The 21,104-nt window shown below is 38.9% G+C and overlaps 1 protein-coding gene across 1 annotated transcript in view; it reads right to left on the bottom strand.

The window, feature by feature from the left end:
• Positions 1–20,755, bottom strand: part of PREP (prolyl endopeptidase) — a 69,362-nt gene extending 48,607 nt beyond the window's left edge. Inside the window, exons 1-6 of the mRNA XM_081318249.1 lie at positions 20,566–20,755; positions 9,377–9,451; positions 6,251–6,384; positions 5,385–5,515; positions 4,841–5,050; positions 3,284–3,405 (exon numbers count right to left, since the gene is read on the bottom strand). Of these exons, the coding sequence (XP_081174375.1) occupies positions 3,284–3,405; positions 4,841–5,050; positions 5,385–5,515; positions 6,251–6,384; positions 9,377–9,451; positions 20,566–20,610 (717 nt within the window). The 5' untranslated portion in view covers positions 20,611–20,755. The remainder of the gene's footprint in view (positions 1–3,283; positions 3,406–4,840; positions 5,051–5,384; positions 5,516–6,250; positions 6,385–9,376; positions 9,452–20,565) is intronic.
• Positions 20,756–21,104: the final 349 nt, after the last annotated feature.

The raw sequence follows: 21,104 nt of genomic DNA on the forward strand, positions 1-21,104 counted from the left end.
TTAAAAACACTGAGGGAAAATAGGACACTGGGATTTTTCTATTGATTTTCCATCAAAATACTAACTACAGCTAATCCTGCTTACCATTGTTTTGAGATCAACCAAAGGAAGCTTAGTACTGTCCCATTTTCTTTGTTTAAGCCTATACCACAATTAAGGTGCCAAACAAACAGCCCTGTGTGCAGAGTCCTACTAAATATGATTGGGTTTATCCAATCATCTAAAGAGGGCTTGCTAAAAATTCCAGCCCTAAGTGTAGATCAGAAGTCAGGACTTTTTTTGTCACAGCCATTGTTCTGTGAAACATCTTCCCCGTAGAAATATACTTGGCACCTGGTCTTCTGGCATTTTGAAAGGGGCTTAAGACCATTGTTCTTTAGTGGAACGTAAGACCAGAATGAGGATTTTGATCTGTTATTTAGTTTTTTTAAAAAATGTAATATTATGTTGGTTTTAATTATTCTCTACCCAGAGAGTGAAATGGAGTTAGCCTATAAATATTAAAAATACATATTTCATATCTTGTTTTCCTCAAGTCTTAATTTTCCCAATACTTGGTTTCCTTCCAAGGATTTTGGTCCACTGATCCTGACTACCTCCTTTATCTGCTGCTATCCTGTCTAGTTTCCATGCCTTCTTTAGGGTGATTTCTCATTCATCCTGTTATCTTGACAGTGTTACAATTCAACTGGTCCAAGAACGCATGTGTGAGGTTTTACGTTCCAGCACAACTGTTCTATTTCCTCTTCTGGAAGACTGCCTGAGGAGATAACCAGTCTGTCTGTTTTTACTCTTCAGAATTCAAAACATTCATGAAAATCTAACGTATCGTTACTGTACAATGCCATCCTCGAGATTTCAACCACCACTGTTTGTAAGTGTTTTATAATTTCATTACATTAGCTCAGTCTTGGGCTACTGTATTTAAAAGAAAGATCCACCCAAGCTATTCCTTTGCGCTTTACAATAAGTGCTTCTAGATAAAGAAATAAGGGTTTTACAATAAAAACTTCTAAGAAAAACACACTCATTGAAAGTTGGATGCTTTTCTTGAGTTACTTGAAAAGGGACCAGGGTAGAGGAAGAAATATTTATAGACTAATCTAATTATTCCAATTTTATATATTATATTTGCCCAATAAGTTGATTTTCTCTATAACAATAGCATATATAAGACAAGTCCATTTAAAATCACCTTCACTTGATTCATATCATTTTCTAGCGCTACCTTCTGGGAAGTATCTCAAACTCATTCCTATTTCCAATCAAATACACTTGCTTCTAGCTAGAACTGCTATAGATGAGGAAAAGGTCGGTTAAAAATGTAAGTCAAGATCAGCTGGGCTGATCTTCATGAACACCTAATCATAGTTTTGTTGACTGCAGCATAAATAGTTTGACAAAGTCTTGTTCCAGGATGTTCTTTTCTATTTTCCAATCTAGTCAGATCGTTTGGAATTCCAATACTGTAGTCCTCCATTCAACTTCTGACTGCTTAACTTCTGAAGCTAAACATGATTGTTCTGGTGCTCCCAGCTGCTAAGCCAATAGCTGTTCAGGAATCTTTGCCCTTTTTTGTAAACTTTTTAAAACAGAAAGGCATTACAAAAGGTAAGTGTTGGGTATTTTATTCTTTCCTATAAGGAAATCAAGACAATGAATGTGGCTCTTCCTAAACATAATCTCTTTCTATCCTATAAGAATCCTGGAAGTTAGGCTAACTAAGCTAAGGAATGATGGTTAGCATCATGGAGCATGTTAAGCCAAAATATGGCCTGGCTGATACATAAAGCAGTGACAGTCACAGGGTCATTCAATGATGTTCACAACTAACTATGGCTTTAAAGCTTTCATTTTACATAAAAAAACATTACGTTTCATGCGAATCTAAAAGGCACAGACTGGAAAGAAGGAGAGATTACTGAAATGCAATGTTATTTTCCCCCCCTCTTCTTTTCAAATGAGCCTGATTCCAAGACTGCTTGGGCAAGTCCCTACATTTTTCTTGGCAGGGTTTTCCAGAAGTGGTTTGCCACTGCCCCCTCACTAGGGCTAAGACAAAATGACTAGATCAAGATGGGACTAAAATGTATGGTTTCCAGGTTTCTAGCCTGATGCTTATTAAATTCATAATATTTATCCATAGTTCTGTTTGTTTTCCCTTTTACATCTAGTGTGTTATTCAACGTAACCAATAAAATAGGAGCTCTTGGGGCAAATTTATTTATTTCAATTAATATGGGCATCCATTTCAACGTTTATTCTCATCTTATACACAATATGCAAAGGTTTTCAAACGTCTTAAGAGTGTGCTTAACATCACACATCTTATGTGGAATTAGCAATCATTTTTCCAATATTGGTAGTCAAAATTTGTCAGGAATAGAACAAATAATCAGATCTGACAGAAGGCAAAGCAAGTGCCTTTAATTAACAGTTAAGGCTGCAAGCATAGGAACCACCTGCTGCAGATATACATAATCAAAAGTTATTAATTCATTCACATAAATATATACCTTGCTGGGCAAGCTCCTGTTATTACATCACATTTAATATATTTAGCAAAATAAGACATGGTGGAACTTGCGGTCCAACAATATCAAGGATTTATGAGGTTGTCTTCTCCTGGAAAGTCATTACAATCCAGTTGCTGCAATAAGATGCTTTTGTACAGCTTCATTAGAAAACACAATTTCACTTTTTTAAAAAATGGACCTCTAGATTCTATAATTATACTAAAAGAATTATGCTAACTTGATAAAATAAAGTTTGTGATTGTTCTCAATACTGAATGTGATTTTTGAAGGAATTGATGCAGACCTCTTAACCAAGTCATAAAGTCAGCTTCTTAAAGAGTTTTTTTGGCCAAGCCTTCACATTAGTCTTCTGAAACTAACAGTTCATTTTACCTATAGTATTGCACTAAACATTTGAGGAGTCGGTTAAGGCCACCAGGAATTCTTGCATCATTAGGATGTAGCAAGAATAAAATGTTAATATGTACAATTTTGTGAGGGTTGACTATAGATAGTGCATTGCTCTTAAGAACTATCCAGATCCTGGTGCTTGGCAGTTGCAGGAAAAATATATAGAATCTATCAAAATGGTCTATATACTAATGACCTCCCATCCAGCTCTTATAACAAAGAATTATTCATATCATATTTGACTAATACAAGAGAAAGATGAAACAGACCCCCAATAGCTGTGTCTCTAAACACAGTTTATTTTACTTTATCATCTACCAATATTCTAAATAAATTGTTAAAAGACTACGTCATACCTCAACTCCACCCATCCATTTTGGTTCATGAGGAAATTCGGCACATAAAACATCTTTCGACTGGTCAGTTCCCAGGACGTGATAGTATAGTTTCTGGTGCAAATTGGTTGATGTTTCAGTCCCTGGGGGAAACAGCATATTTGATTACATGCATTCAAATTATCCTTCAAAAGGATCAGTGATAAGAATTTGCAACTCCTACAGAGTAAAAGCTGTTTAACTTGAAAGGTAACAAATGTATGTAATTCATAATAATTACCAGAAATACCAGCCCTACTTGCCAAAAGTTTTTCTGTGGTCTACAAGAATAATTACATCATTGTATAATTATATCACTACCTAAGTATAATATCTTCACATTATTTGCTTGACTTAAAGGTGAGTTGCCATATTTCTTTTACTTATGTATTTACTTGTTAGGGAAGTGAAACATCATTTTGGTTGTAACTTAAAACCTCAGTGGTTTCAGGAATGTGTTAGCAAATATTCAGTCAGAATGAAAAACCACAGGAGCCAAGGAATCTAAGGTGATTTATAGGTGACCTATAAAGCCCTAAATGGCATGGGTCCGGATTACTTACGGGAGCACCTGCTGCTGGCGTCAACTTCCCTTCATCCTGTGCGCTCCCACAGGGAGGGCCTCCTTAGGGTGCCGCCGGTCAGAGAGTGCTGGCTGGCGGCCCCCAGGGGGAGAGCATTCTCTGTGGGTGCACCAGCCCTTTGGAATCAATTACTGGTTGAGCTCCGGATGGCTCCTGACCTACGCTCTTTCCGCCGTGATCTGAAAACTTACCTATTTGAACAAGCCGGCCTGGTCTAATGGGTTTGGGGTATTTTAATTAGTAATTTTGAATTATTTATTGTAATGGGCTAGTTTTATTTAATCTTATTTTTTAACTTTTGTATATTGTATTTTTATTGTATTTTTATTGCCCTGTACACCGCCCTGAGTCCTTCGGGAGAAGGGCGGTATAGAAAATAAATAAATAAATAAATAAATAAATAAATAAATAAATAAATAAATAAATAAATAAATAAATAAATAAATAAAGAAAGAAAGAAAGAAAGAAAGGAAGGAAGGAAGGAAGCACTGGAAGAGAAGACAGACCAGGGAAGAAGGGAGGCAGCAGGCTCTGCAGGTTACCCCTAAAGTTCAGAAACTTGTCTTGAACTAGATACAGCAGAGGTCCCCAAAGGTTTTGGCACCAGGGACTGGTTTCATGGAAGACAATTTTTCCACAGACTGTGTGTATGGGGGGGGAGTGTGTAACCTAGATCCCTTACATGTGCAATTTACAGAAGGATTCATCCTCCTATGAGAATCTAATGTCTGATGATCTGAGGTGGAGCTAAGGCTAGCACTGGGGAGTGGTTGCAAATACCTATGAAGCTTTGCTCACTCACCCGCCACCCACCTCTAGCTGCACGGACCGGTTCCTACCAAGCCACGGACCGGTACCAGTCCGTGGCCCGGGGTTTGGGAACCCCTGAGATACAGAACACAGATGCTGAAGGTGAAGCTCAAATCCAATAAAAATTTTAATGCCTGCCACTCACCATCACTTTTGCCATCGCTTTTGGGGTAGGAATTGTAGAACATGCCTTTGCCATCGTGCGTCCAAGCCATACAACTGAATTTTACCATTTCCAAGATGTCTGGAAGTTCTTCAGCACTGTCCACCTTCATAAATTTAATCGTCACCCAGTCTGATCCACTGGAACTCAAGCCATATGCAAAATATTCACCATCTTCACTGAATGCAAAACCTGCAAGTTATTTACACATCGTATGAGTGATATTTTCTTTTAGATCATTGTTCTGTTTCAATTTTTCGAAGTTGGTGTCTCTCCAGATGTGTTGGTAATACAAGTCTCAGAATTCTTAACAATCATAGTTAAAACCTACACTATTTCATTAATACATAAGCAACAGATAAAAGTTCTCAAAGCTGGATGTTCTTCAGATGCACAGAAGTTACATTTTTGAGAATGTCCACAGACGTATGTGTTGTGATTTGTGACAATTTTATTCGTAACTCAAAGGAGATGAACTTTCACAAATGTCCCAATTGAAGCATTCCAGAAAACCTGTTATACCAACCTCGTAAAGCCACAGTGCCATCATCTGAAAGCTTATTAGGATCAAGAAACACTCTGCCATCAGTATCCAAAGAATCTTGCACATATAATACTCGTTGGTTCTGAAGTCCAGAATTATAAAAGTGAAAATACCTAGAAGACACATGTGATGCTGTTCTTAATTTTAAATACAGCCAAATCTAGATGCCAACATTATCCCAGTAAATAATTTCAAAAGCAAGCACACCATTGATATAACTACCGTGTTTTCCCGAAAGTAAGACCTATCCCGAAAATAAGCTCTGGCTTGATTTTTGGGGGTGGGCCTAATATAAGCCCTACCTCCAAAACAACCTCTAGTTTTGGGGCAAGGCGCATAGCTAAAAATCAAGCTAGAGCGGGAATGGAGGGGTGGGGCTGCCCCACCCGCCCCGCAACCACTTACCGTTGCAGCCTGCCTCTCTTTGCCGGCCCAATTCTTCTGTGGCCTCCCCCAGCCTGCATTTCACAGTCAGAGGCCTTTTCTGAAGGCCTCTGCAGCCAACAACAGAGCTATGAATTGAATCCATAGCTCAGTTCTCAGCTGCAGAGGCCTTCTGGAAAGGCCTCTCTCTGACTGCGATATGCTGGCTGGGGAACGCTGCAGAAGAAGTGGGTCGGCTGAGCGGGGCTGTCGGTGAGTAGAAAAGACATCCCCCCCCCGAAAATAAGACTTGGCGCCACTTTTGGAGGCAAAAAAAAAGACCAGGTCTTATTTTTGGGGAACACGGTATTACTGTATTGAGACTCAGTGAACATATGTCACTTCAACCACAATCCTCAGCATTACAGCAACAATTCTGACTATGAATCAAATCAATTGGTTGCTGACCTATAGTCTTGACATACCTTTTCCCTTTCTTGAAGTGACAACTATACTTGGGATAGTCATACAGTTCAGTCATTCGCTCTTTAAATAACCCTCGGACACTACATTGTTCAAGGAAGGGCACCGTTATTTTATTTTGGGCTTCTACAAATGCCTAAGGAAAAAGTAACACAATATATCCAATTAGACAAGCATATACGTCAATTTGAATAGCGAAAGAAATTTTATGTGCCGATTGTGTATAATTTCACTTCAAAACTAGAATAGAATGCAACTCATACATTATTTGAGGAAGACTGTATTTCAGGTTATCAAAAAGCAAACATTCTCCACTAGTCATAAAGCCTAATAGTATCCAAACTAAATACCCAAACTAAATTGGGCACCTAGTTTTTTGTACACAGGAACAACTTACCCAGTTTTCTCATTATCTATCATGCTTTTTTTCCAGCATAAAAATAAGGTGGCACTGTTTTTTGCTGTAAGATGAATAGACCATTGCAAAAACTATCCCATTATTTTTCACTGACAATTCTACATTTTGTTCCTTTTTCAAGTGCCACACCATACAACTTTCTTAAACACCAAGGGACTCAATGAAAGGAGTCCAAGCATATTTTTATTTGAAAGAGGTTGTATTTTTACATTTATATATTTACTTTTATATTTTCTGGGTGTGCTGATCAACACACCCAGAGTGAGCAAATTAGTGTTAAGTGGTATTAGTAACTTAATAGGTTGAAGCCAGCCCTGACTCAGAAAATGCTGACACCAAAGAGCCTGCTTTGGCAGTGCCAGACAGGTTTAGCCCAAGGAAGTTGTGAGCATGCAAGCACCTGAGTATGATATGACTAGCAGCCATCAGTAGCAGCTGCACCTGCACTCAGAGGATTGAGAACAGGAGCTGGGTATCCACCCAGGTGTGAACGTGCCATGTGCTGCAATGAGCAGAACAATGATGCAAGAGCATTCCTAGTCTTCAGTGGGTTGACTCCAGGGGTGGTCCTCACTTAACAATCACTCATTCAGCAACCTTTCGAACTGACAAGGGTGCTGAACAAGTGATAGCTACTTGTACTCCTCATACTTACATCTGTTGCAATGTTCGCATGAGCGTCCGTGTTACAATTATAGCAATGCAGCATCCCACAGTCACATAATCACCAACTGTGGTCTTTGCAGGGTTCCAACAAACTAACTTTATGGGAAACCAGAAGGAGGTCACAAATGGTGTCTATGTGATATCTTCAACTAAGAATTTGTGATGATTCACTTAAGAAAAGCAACTGAAAGTCTGGAATTTCTGTTGCTGAGTAGGGTGGTCATGTGATGTCACACTTTATTTATTTATTAAATCTATATGCTGCCTTTCTCACTGTTGGAGATATACTGAATGCATCACTTAGCAGTAAAAAAATTCCAGTCCCAATTACAATCATTAAGTGAGGACTATGTGTACGTAAGACCCACCACAAGCCTCACCTACCTCTTGACTCTATACCAGGGGTAGGCAACCTTGGCTCTTTTATGAGTCATGGACTTCAACTCCCAGAATTCCTGAGCTGTGCTGGCTCAGGAATTCTGGGAGTTGAAGTCCACGACTCATAAAAGAGCCAAGGTTGCCTACCCCTGCTCTACACTTGAAACTATAATCCTTTGATATCTTGAAACTCTGCAGTTCTGATCATGGGTCATCTGCCAATTTTCCTATGGCACTTAGACCTTAGGATTACAACCTGATTATACCTCCACCTGCTGCATTTGATTCTGGCCACTTGAAAGGAATTGCATGCAAACTCTCCAGGTATTGGGGGCTTTTTCTGTATCCTGTGTGCACTTGTACACACCAACTGCCTACCACTGCTTGCATTTGTTTAATCTTATGTAAAGCTTCTTGCAAACTACTTTTCTCTCTGCATACATTATGTCTAACCTGGAACAGGACATAATACAAATATGAGTTCAAATAGCTTTATTATACCTTTTTTTATTGAACTTTAACAGCTGCAACATACTTGACCTATGTTAAGCATATTTGTGTAAGAAGAGAAATTTAATTCACTTTAATTGCAACGTAGAGTGCTTTTAATACAAAAATTAATTACTGGTTTTGTGAAGAGATGTATACATATAAAGCTTTGTGCATCATCTCACCCAGGTGTTCTTTATAGAGGAAAAAATACAGAAGATGACGACAGCAAAACCATGTATTAACTTTTGGACAGCCTAATTCATTTCAAAGTAAGTTTTGTTGCATCCAATGGAGTTTCCAAGCAGAGTCCTATGAATATTTACTGAGAAGACTCACTGAGTTTAAAAGGGCCTAGTAACAAATGAAGTTGTGCTGGATGCTAGTTTAAAGGTGAAACTAGACATGAATATGGGAAAAGAAACACTGCTTGGTGCTTCTTTAATGAAAAGCAGCCAACTGGGAAAGAAAAGGCAAGTGTAATATTGAAATCTTCCTTCTTTTGTTATTTCAGCAAATACTAGAAAGGAAAAGAAAAGGAACCACATCCAGCAACTAGGCAATTTAGTGACTTCCGCATATTTTGGATTCTATTTCTGCCATTCTTTCCACTGATCATATTGGCTGGGTTTTGTAAGAAACTCAAACAGTGTATTATTTAGCTTGTTCTTCCCATTTCTTTTATCAGTCTTCAAGTAGTGTGTACCTTCAATTCCTGACAGGGGAGGTCCTTCATACAATAAATTGGAGATTTAATCAAGGAGAGAAGCAACCTAGAATTAAGGAGAAACTTCCTAACTGTGAGAAAAATTAACCAGTGGAACAGCTTGCCTCCAGAAGTTGTGGGTGCTTTATCACTGGAGGTTTTTAAGAAGAGACTGGACAGCCATTTGTCTGAAATGGTATAGGACTAGAGTAGGCAACCTTGGCTCTTTTATGACTCGTGGACTTCAACTCCCAGAATTCCTGAGCCAGCCATGCTGACTCAGGAATTCTGGGAGTTAGAAGTCCACTAAGTCATAAAAGGGCCAAGGTTGCCTACCCCTGGTATAGGGTCTCCTGCTTGAGCAGGTGATTGGACTAGAATACCTTTTGAAATGGCTTTTGATATAGAAAACACACATTGCTTTGGTTTACGTAGAACTTCCAGATGTCCAAAGTTATTGTTCATGCTTACTTTTGTTTGTTCACTGTCAGGATCTTCAAGCCAATTATAAGGATCATGTATCTTGCAGCCATGATAGTCATCTACCTTTAAAAAAAACAAACAGAGATAGGTTAAAAAAAAACACAGTTCTCTAATATTAGAATTTCTTATACAGAATTAAAAAATTTTTTTTCTGGAAAGCAATTAATGCAGGTGGAGAAGGTAAATAATTTTATCTGATTGCAAAGCAATAGCTTCTTCCAAAGAATTGATTAAACAATTAATTATAACTTATGGTCCAATATTAAGGATCACATGTAGCCATTTGTAACCCTATCACAGAAATGTGTGGATATAATGCCATCTGTCTCAACTGCACAGTGATAGGAAGAAATGACATACAGGATGGATGTCCTCCAAAAATATAGGTCATTATGTTTTATTACCAAAGATATAACTTTTGCAATTCCTGCATTCAATAAGATGGTTACATGCAGGGACTTCTTTCTCCACCTGCCTAACAGTGACTATGTTCTCCATATGAAATACTGACTTGGGATGTGCTGACATGCCTATTATCAAAAGATAGAATCATTTATTACTTTAATTGCATGATTCTATAGTTTAAGATTCTTAATCCTACTCATTTCAGTGGCCAGGAATATAACCAATTTTTCATAGGATCAATATCAGTTCACACACATAGAAACCAAAAGGCTAGCAATGTTCTAATAGTAAGTTGCCTAAATTGTAATAGGAATTCCATTTATATAACTTGTTCTGTGTAAAATTTCAAGAAAGACTTTTCAATAAAAAGCTACAACATCATTGCAAGAAAGTACCTTGCAGACTCTGATACTAGTGTACAGTGGATATAATTTATTTTAGTAATTTATTACTACTAATAAATAACGCGTAGATAAGATATGTACGGTATTTTTTATAATGGATCAGTAGCATCACAAAATTGCACATTTCTAAAGAAATGGAGAGGAAATACATGTTTCTTATTCACACTCCCTTTTTAACCAAGGTAGGTAAGTGGGTTAGGACGCTGAGCTTGTCGATCAGAAGGTCGGCACTTTGGCAGGTCGAATCCCGAGTGCCATGTAACAGAGTGAGCGCCTGTTACTCATCCCAGCTTCTGCCAACCTAGCAGTTCGAGAGCACGTAAAAATGCAAGTAGAAAAATAGGGACCACTACGGTGGGAAGGTAACAGCGCTCCGTGCGCCTTTGGCGTCTAGTCATGCCGGCCACATGACCACGGAGACGTCCTCAGACAAGCGCTGGCTCTTCGGCTTTGAAACGGAGATGAGCACCGGCCCCTAGAGTTGGAAACGACTAGCACGCATGTGCGGGGGAACCTTTACCTTTACCTTTAGGTAAGAATGCTGAAGCTGGCAAGTCACTGAGACTAGATAGACCTCACGCATTCTATAACCAAGTTCAGAATTTAAATAAAATCCATGACCAAATAAGGAAGAAGTAAAGGTAGGATTTAAACCCATGCTTGGATATAAATACAACTTAATTCCAAGACCCTGCAATAGCTGATCTCTGTTGTTGTCTGCAATAAAAGCAGCTTATCTAAACCTTATTTTCACTGTTTGATGCTAGTTCCTGAGTGCAAGATCTGAATGCCTAGAGAAAAATTTATATCCATGCCTTGGGAACGGTATTTCAACAGCATGTTCACAAGTCTATTCAGAGATAGCACTGGTTCCATGTTTAATTGTACATACAGTATATGACATTTAGATTGTAGTCCTACCTATTCAACTAATCTAATTAAAACTGCATTGTATTTTGAGGTGGATATATCATACTGAAAATGTATATTATTTTCAATAGTGTAAAAACAGGCATGAAATTACAATTTCTCAAATGAAATGAGAAAATGTGAATTGAAAAAAAAAAGAAGCTTGGTGCAGGAAGTGAAAGAAGCTGTAGATGAGAATTTTTCCTCCAACACTGATTAAACGTATCATGTAAAATATATATATATATATATATATATATATATATATATATATATATATATATATATATATATATATATATATATATATATATATATATATATATATATATATATATATATATATATATATATATATATATATATATATATATATATATATATATACAGAAATAACAAAAATGTAATCAAAGAGAGCAAGGAAAGGTTGACATTAAAATAGGAAAAGAAAATGAGGAACAATTTCTATACAGATTAGAAGCTGTCTCGGAAGTGGATAAAGAGGGTTGGCTATGCAGGGAGACTCTAGCAGACAGAATTGAATTAACAATAAAACTGATGAAATGGTTTAGGATGAAACTTAAATGCGGGAAAACTGGGGGGGGGTATTTTAAAGATCTGTGTGAAAATAGTGGTGATATGTTGTGGAATTGAAATTACATTGAATTGAAACTGTTCTCAATGTAAGCATCCCAGAAAAAAATGAAAAGGAAGTCATAAATGCTATGAAAATGTTGAAATATGGCAGTTTTGCTCAACTATGGATATATTAAAATATAGATGGGGTTCATCTAGGAAATGATGGTGTGACTTGTTTAAAATATGTCTGAAGACTTCAACTGTGCCTTACTGTATAGGGAAATGATGACCGCATTCTTTCAAATGGAAAAGTAGCAAGAGAGAGTGCAAAAGCTACAAGGTGTTAGATATGTCTGGAAGATTATTGACAGAATTTTAACCAGAAGTGAATGAAAAATGACAATAAACAAAATTTGTGAAGTGCTGCTGCAGCTTTATGCCAGTCGGTGTGTATGGACCAGATTTTTGCTCTTCAGCTCGTCACTAAGACCCACACAAATGTAAAAAAAAGTAATTTATTATACATTTGTTGATTTAGAAAAAGTGTATAATAAATTCAGTCATTTTGAACTATATATTTTATGCAAATCCCGAGTTGGTTGCTGAAAGTGGCAAGAACATTATATAATGAAAGCAAAGCATGCAGGAGAAAAAAATAGATTCCTTCACTAATGATTCAATATTTTTTTTATTGAAAAGTTTTACAAAAACAAAGTTTTACCCCCAAATCCCCCCCACCCCAAAACCACCCACTTCCCCCCCCACTTCCCAGAGCTAAATACAGGATTATAGTTATAATAATCATATTCTAAATAAAAATTATGCAAGTATACACTTAACCAAATTCATAATGTGCTTTAACTCCCCTTTAACATAACTACAATCAAAGTACCAATAACAATATCCCACTAAAATCTGCTCATAAGCTAAATGGAACTTTTTAATCCCATATTTGTTCTAAATATAATCTATCCATCTCCTCCAAACTGAAATATATCTTTCCTGTGAATGATCCTTCAAATACACAAAAAATCTTAGACATCTCTGCAAGATTCTAAACTTTAGACACCCATTCTTCTATAATAAACAAACTATCCTTTTTATATTCAAATTAGTTTCTTTAACATCACAATCTACAATAATACCCCATTATCCAATGGATTCAGAATAAGACTAGCATCCCAAATATTTTCTATCAAGGTACCTATGCATATTTATAACAAAATTCTTTCATATGTTTTCTGTAAGAACAAGTCTATCTCTCATATTCCTTTCACGCCATAATTACAAATCTTCCTTCGAATCAAAAAAAGCTTTAAGCACTTTCGAACTAAAAAAGTTTTTAATCCAGTTCGATTAGTCTCTGATGTAAAAATTTAAAGAATTTTTGCTATTATTGATTTAGAGCATCTTGTATTCAACTTCAAATTAGTTTCTTTAACATCACAATCTACAATAATACCCCATTATCCAATGGATTCAAAATAAGACTAGCATCCCAAACCTTTTCTATCAAGGTACCTATACATATTTATAACAAAAGATTCTTTCATATATTTTCTGTAAAAACAAGTCTGTCTCTCCTATTTCTTTACCGCCATAATTCCAGATCTTCCTTCAAATCAAAAAAAACTTTAGGCAATTTCAAATTAAAAAAGTTTTTAGAGGATTCCTTCTTGTCTTCAAACGACACCAAAACTCCATTCCAGTCCCTCATCATAATAACAAATTTATAATCCAGTTCGATTAGTCTCTAATGTAAAAATTTAAAGAATTTTTACTATTGTTGACTTGGAGCATATAATCCAATAAAAAGAACTTAATACAATATGTGTCTCTTATAAACAAACAACGTCATTTTTATGTTGTTTCAGACTTTCTTTCTTTTCTGTGGTGAATTTGTCAGGAACTTCACCATCTCTGATGACCATGAGCCTTTGGAACATGACCTAAAAATCAGCTATTGCTCTCTTCGGACGTACTCCCCCCACAAGCTCTGAGACAGCCACATCTCGCATAACTGGACCAGTTAGAGACTTTTGTTTTTGCTCTTTTTCCATACGCTTATATGCAGCTCTTGTCATCCTCTGTTCTTTTGGGTCTTTCTTTAATGCCAAACTCTGCTCCGTAGACTCCGCCTGCCGCATCTCCTCAAGAGGCAATGACATTGCCCCTTCACTCAATTGTTTGTCTTCTTGTCTTACTTCTATTCTTTTGATTCGAGGAGACGGTGGTAAGCCTGCTTTCAGGACCTTAGTATAAAAATCTTTTGCTTTTAAAATTGTATCCAATCTGTATCTGGTCCCTGCATAATTTGCCACAATTCCAATAGGTATTTCCCATCTGAACTGGATTTGTCGCTTCTTAAGCTCATCAGACAGAAAGGCAAAATCTTTCTGTTTTCTAAGAATTTTTGGAGGTATCTCCTTTAAAATCATAATATCTTGGCCTGCAATTTGAAATTTTTCCCGATAAAAAGCCTGGATAATAGAATTTCTGGTCAATCTCCTGGAAAAATAAATCACTACATCTCTAGGTAAATTTTTTTGTCTAGCAATCCAGGAGTTAACCCTAAATGTCTTATCCATTTCCTTAAGTAATTCTTCAGGTTCACATTTCAAAACAGGAGCCGCTGCTCGTGCCACTTCCCATTCCAAGTCTTCTTTAGGATTCTCTTTGAGGCCTCTGATACGCAAAGCAAACTCCATATTCTTATATTCTAATATAGTAAGCTCGTCTTCTGTCAATCTTAGCCTCTGCTCTGTCAATCTTATGTTCAGCATCAATGATTTTATTTTCCAAATTCTCCACATACTCCATAGCTGAATCCACACGAACATCCAGGCGGTCTATATGTACAGCCAGACCCTGAAGTGCGAGCACTATATCTTCCCTCATCTGATTATTTTGGTTAACAAGTTCCTGCTGCAAAACTTGTGTAAACTGCATCACAACTCGCTGAATATCTGTCAGTGTAAATGCAGGAGGTGGGGGGGAGGATGGTTGTACTGTAGGTTTAGAGAGTGGAAACCCTCCCCCATGTCTCGCAGCCATCTCTTAAGTTTCGATTTCCTCTTTCAAAGTTCAGAAAAAAAAGAAAGAAAAAGGAAAAAAAAAAGAAAAAGGGAAGAAAAAATAAAAATTCTCGCAAAGTTCTTAACCTTCGATAACAGGCTTCCAAATAATCAAAATCCGATACTGGGTAAAGTCAATTGCAAATTGTATCTCTTGCATTATAGCAAAATATAACAGTTTTCACTTCAAACAGGAAAGAAACATTCCAGCGCCATTTTTACTCCATTTCAAACTTGGAACTTGAAGAAGATAATGAAGCTGAGTTAAAGTTATAATCCAACTTAAAAATTCAGATCTTCCTGCTTTGCTCTGCCTGCTTCTCAAAGAACAAAATACTCACAGTCCCATCTAAGCAGCAGGTGCAGTTGTCGCGTCTGGTTCCGCTCCTTTTGGAGCGAAAACGTCCTGAGAGCGGAGAAAGCCTGGGCTCCGAGGGGGCTCACCCTGTTATCCCCCAAACTACTTGGGAGAATCACAGGGGAGCTCTACCTCTACCCAGGCAGGCTCGCCTCTCCCTCTTCTCCCAAGGAAGAAGCTCCAGCGCCACGGAACAGCTGATTTTCGCTGCCTCCGGGCGCTTTGACGCTTCCCAGGATCGGGCGGCTTCGAAACGCCGCCATTCGGCACGGCAGCGCTACCGGAAGCTTCACTAATGATTCAATATTGAGCAGGGAGAAAATAAAGGATGTGTGATTTTCCCCCTTATTGTTGGTCTATTTATGGATAAATGAATAAGGAATGCTTCCAATGATGTTGGATGTATGTTGCTTGGAGATATGAATTTACTTTTATTTTATAGTATTGTGTTGGATGAAAACCCAAATCATTTGCACCAAGAGATAGATAGGCAGTATGATGCAACAAGGATTATGGACTGGGAACTAATACACTGAGGCAGATAGTTGTATTCCATAGGAAAAATGGCAAAAGACTAAAGCAAGATTTACCTGTATATTGGCTGGAGAATGGTCAGAGAAGTTTTAAATGGTGCCAATGCTAATATTGAGTTGCATGTAGTTTGCTACAAGGAATGTTTGTCAAAAAAAGTAAATCTGGGTGTGGAAAAATGCATGCTTGTTTCTTATATGGAAGTGAGAAGTGTTTGGCTGGGGGAAACAAAACTACCGGTAAGTAAAATCTCTTGGAGTGGGCAGCCATAATAAAAATAAATGAATAAATAAAGACAAGCAGGTGACCAAGAACCTGATGGTCACTGTGACCGAGCTCCAGAGATCCTAGGTGGACATCGGGAAGAGTTCTAGAAGGACAACCATCACTGCAGCTTTCCACCGATCTGGGCTTTATGGCAGAGTGGCTAGACGGAAGCCTCTCCTCACAGCAAAACACATGAAAGCCCGCTTGGAATTTGCAAAAAAGCACCCGAAGGACACTCAGACTATGAGGAACAAGATTCTGTGGTTTGATGAAACCAAGATTGAATGGTTTGACCTCAATTCTAAACATTATGCCTGGAGGAAACTAGGCACCACTCATCACCTGGTGGTGGCAGCATCATGCTTTGGGGGTGTTTTTCAGCAGTAGGGACTGGGAGACTTGTCAGGGTTGATGGAAAGCTGAATGGAGCAAAGTACAGGAATATCCTCAATGAAAACCTGTTCAACAGTGCTCAGGATCTCAGACTGGGCCAAAGGTTCACTTTCTAACATGACAACGATCCTAAGCAAAACAGCCAAGACAATACAGGAGTGGCTTAGGGACAACTCTGTGAATGTCCTAGAGTGGCCCAGCCAGAACCCTGACTTGAACTCTATTGAACATCTCTGGAGGGATTTGAAAATGGCTGTCCACCAACAGTCGCCATCCAACCTGACTGAGCTTGAGAGGATTTGCAAGGAAGAACGGCAGAAAATCTCCCGATCCAGGTGTGCACAGCTTGTCGCACCATGCCCCAAAAGACTCAAGGCTGTAACTGCTGCCAAAGGTGCTTCAGCAAAGTATTGAGTTGAAGGGTCTGAATATTTATGCCAATGTGATATTTCAGTTTTTTTCTTTTTAATAAATTTACAGACATTTCTAAAATTCTGTTTTCACTTTGTCATTATGGGGTACTGAGTGTAGATTAATGAGAAAAAAATGAATTTCAATAACTGTAGAATCAGGCTGCAGCATAACAAAATTGACAAAAGTGAAAGAGGTCTGAATACTTTCCGAATGCACTGTACAGTATATTGAGGTCATATTCAGCGAATAAATACAAAATTGAGAAACAAATATATGAAGAAAGAGTGAATGGATGAAGAAGAAATTGGAGAAAATCATGCTTGATGAGATTCTGAAAAAGAGATTGGTGAGAAAGAATAATGTATGAAGCAGTGCATGAGCACATAGTAGGCAAGGATTGCTTGCAACCATCGAAAGACCTCAAGTGATATCACGAAAGGAGATGATGTAGTTTTAGCTAGGCCTCTTTGTTTTTCTCTCTCCCACCCTCCCCCCGACTTTATTTTATATCTTTACTTTTTTTTGGAGAGATTACAGTTTTAACTCTTTTTCTGTTTCCCCATAACATTGTTTCCTTCAAAAAAAATGGTACAATGAATATATATGCACTCAATCAATAGATACTCTGAAATCTAGTTTATTATGGCAGAGAGCTGGCTGGCAGGTTCACTGGCTTGCATTTAAAGTTAGACTACATAAGTCATTTACATCCTTCTGAAGGACTGAATATGCCATCCTTCACAGTAATCCCAAAAGAAGAAAAACAGGATTAGCACATATTCAGCAATGGAATTCAGGTCTCTTTATCAAGATGATCTCTCAGTGAAAGTAATTGTTTGACCAGAGAATAAACCTAATTACAAAGACTTGGAATTCATTTCCATGACATCAGTGGTTCTATCCTTTCTCTGCTTATCATCTCTTTATTGAAGATAACCTGCTGGTCTCCTGACAATGGGTACACCAGATTGCAGTCTTTCCTACTCAATTCAGAGCAATTTTATTCAGAAAGGAAGCCTATGTAGTTCAATGGAAAACACATTTACATTAGTCAGCACTGAATCGCAGACACTTAGTATATCTGCACACAGACACAAACTCACATATACATTCAGCAACTTATGAAGGAAGGCACTACCAGAGATCCATTGTTGATCATTAATTGATTTGTGAGGTTAATACTAGCGTATTAACAAAAAAAGACAACCAAGATTTCTGTTCTCACCTTGAGAACCTATGATCACTATAGGTAGTCCTTGACTTATGACTGCAATTAAGCCCAGCATTACGGCTGTAAGTCATGCTGGTCATTAAGCAGATCATCACGTGACCAACCTCTTTTTACAACATTTTTTGCAGCAAACATTAAGTGAATCACCATGGTCACTAAGCATATCCGCAGTCATTAAACAAACCCATTGCCACAATGGGTGGGGAGGAGGGGTTGCCAGAAACTAGAAGTAAAGGCTAGGCCACGGGTCGGCAACCCGCGGCTCCTGTGGCTCCCAGCCGCCCGGTGCGCGCGCACCTCTTCGAACGGGCAGTGGTGCGCGTGCACCTCTCCAAGCGGCGCCTTCAGCCGAAGGGCAAAAGCCCGATCTCGTCCCGCTTTGACCGTTTGACTGGGTGCCAGATTAATGTCGGCTCTGTAAACGGGCCGTCGCCGCCGCGCAACCGGTTCCATCACACATAAAGTGGCAACCGCGCGCGTGCATCTGCGCACATGCAAGAAACAAAATGTTTTGCGCATGTGCAAAACATTTTTTTGTGCATGCGCGTGTGTGGATGCACGCATGCGGCTCCCACTTTTTTTTATGTGTGATGGAACCGGTTCCCAGTGGCTCTTTTGCTTTTTCAGGTTGCCGACCCCTGGGCTAGGCCAACTTCTTCTTTAAACAGGCTTCTTCAAATTGTCATCCCATCCCATATTTAGCACAATCATCCCCCTCTTCAAAAATGCAACTGGCACCAAAGAAGCTATTAGAACTTTATCCCAGAAAATAAGCAAAGCAAATTAGATAACTTGGAAAAGGGAGGTCCTGATGAGGATAGATTCAAGAAACCAATGACTTTCCTTGTGGTGTCAAACTTGCATATCTCTAAAATTATTGGGGTATCAACAGCTATTTCAAATCATTTGTAAAGGCCTGGTTATAGGCCTGATATTACATAGATATGAATATTGTATGGCTTTGAATGAATGAATGAATGAATGAATGGGTCAACACAGAATGAATGAATGAGAGGGTCAACTAAGACCAATAGCTGAAGTTTTGCCAATCATTAGTTAATAAAATGAAGATATAAAATTGATTTTTAAAGCATGAATAGATTTACTTCCGTGTCAGATGGTATAAAAAGCATAAGAAGAAAAAAAGATAGTTTCACAACATACCAGAAAGAGGAAGCTCCAAAGCTATTTCAACCACTTTATCAGAATAGAGTTTATTTAATGCTTGGGATATGTTACTCATGCAGAATTTCTTTTGTCACATTACAAACGTTAGAGATCTGCTCAGGAACACAGAGGTTAATACATTAGTATTAACCTCACCTACTCAGGTGCAAAAAGCTGCCCATTTCCCCCATTCTCAAATTTAATTTTTCAGCTTTCAATTAAGAATTCACCCATGAAACTTACACAGAGGTGCCAATAGGGATCAACCTTGAATACATCTGTTGTGTGGAGGAAACAAAAGATAGTGTAGATTTGTCTCTCTGCTGGAAAACAATGTCAGCCATCTTCACTTACACTTAGTATGTCATGATGTAGAGAGAACTAACACGTCGCAGAAAAAGTACCTGAGGAACAGCCTCAAGCAAATCAACCCACTTGCTAGTAACAACCCCATGGTTATAGTTGCCATCTAATTTGGCACACACGTTTCTCTACTTGAATAACAGGTTTTGTGTTAATTTTAAGCTTGCTTTTGGCGAAAATGCGCCAACACTAAACTTCCAAGTTCATGCACAGAATTCACCTCCCCCCCATATAAGCAGTCTCCAAATTACAATAAACAAGTAACCAGATCAAAGTAAGCGCTAGTTGCTTTCAGTAATCAGTGTGGCCAGAGAATATAGAGACCCCACTATCTAAATATCCCTGTCCCCCAAAACTCAGAAACCTTTATAGGATTGCACAACTGGTCTAGGTGTTTGTTCAAGTGTACAATTGATCTAGGTGTCTATTGAAGTGCACAACTGGTCTGGGTGTTGGTCAAATGTAAATTGTTCTTTTAAGATCTCAAGTATCCAAATGCGGAGGGGGCAGACGGTTTTGAACTACAGATAGTCCCCAACTTGCAACAGTTCACTTAGTGACCACTTGAAGTCACACCGGCACTGAAAATAGTGACTGATGAACCATTTTTCACACTCATGACCACTGCATTATCCCCTATGGTCACGTGATTTACATTTGGATGCTTGACAACCGACTCACATTTGTGACACTTGCAGGGGGGTCCCAGGATCATGTGATTCTGGGACAAGCAACCTTCTGACAAGCAGGGTCAATGGGGGAAAAACAAGATTCATTTGACAACTGTGTTAGTAATTCAACAACTGCGCTGGTGGTTCACCTAACAAATATGAAGCAATTCACTGAATCGAAGTCGTAAAACGGGGCAAAACTCTCTTCATAAATTTCTCACTTCGCAACATAAATTTGGGGCTCAATTGTGGTCTTAAATTGAGGACTACCTGTACAAACAGTCCCTCCGGTAATGTGCCTTTCGAGAGAGAGTGAGAGAGAGAGCCGCGCTAAGAGCAGGAAGCCGGGAGCGTTAGAGAGGCTCAGATGAGAGAAAACCGGGCAAAAAGAAACGAAGTGCCGCTACTCACGGTGGTCTCGTCGCGAAACACCTCGGGATACTGGAAAACCTGCATGCTGTTGAGGGAAAGCAGGAGAAGCCGACAAGCGCCTCGGCGGTGGGTGATTGCAAAGGGGCGGGAAGAAGGAAGAGGTGGACCCAGGCAGATCAGGGCAGAGGAAAGCGCCGCGCTTCTTCAGCCGGAGACAGGCGTGCAAGCTCTCCACAGCCGCTAGATCCCTCCCATCCCCAACGAGGAGTTTCCACCTCCGGCAAATGGCAAGAGAAGCGAGGCGAGGAGACTCAAGCCGCCGCATGGCTCCCCCTACAGCAAGCCACCAGCCAGGCTTAGCTCTCTCTCTCTCTCTCTCTCTCTCTCTCTGCCTCGGCCGGGGAAGGAATTTGCCCAGCCAAGGACGAAGGAGAGCCCCGCAAACGGCCCAAAGGCGAAAGAAGCTTGTTTGGACAGGTTGCACCGGGTTATGCTTTGCCGTATGCGTGGGTTTGCATCGAGGCTGGGCTCGCGCCGTCCCTGATCCACCCAGTACTTTACTAGATGTTAGCTGCGGG

Source organism: Vipera berus (assembly GCF_964194415.1).
Source record: "Vipera berus genome assembly, chromosome: 1".
NCBI lineage: Eukaryota > Metazoa > Chordata > Lepidosauria > Squamata > Viperidae > Vipera > Vipera berus.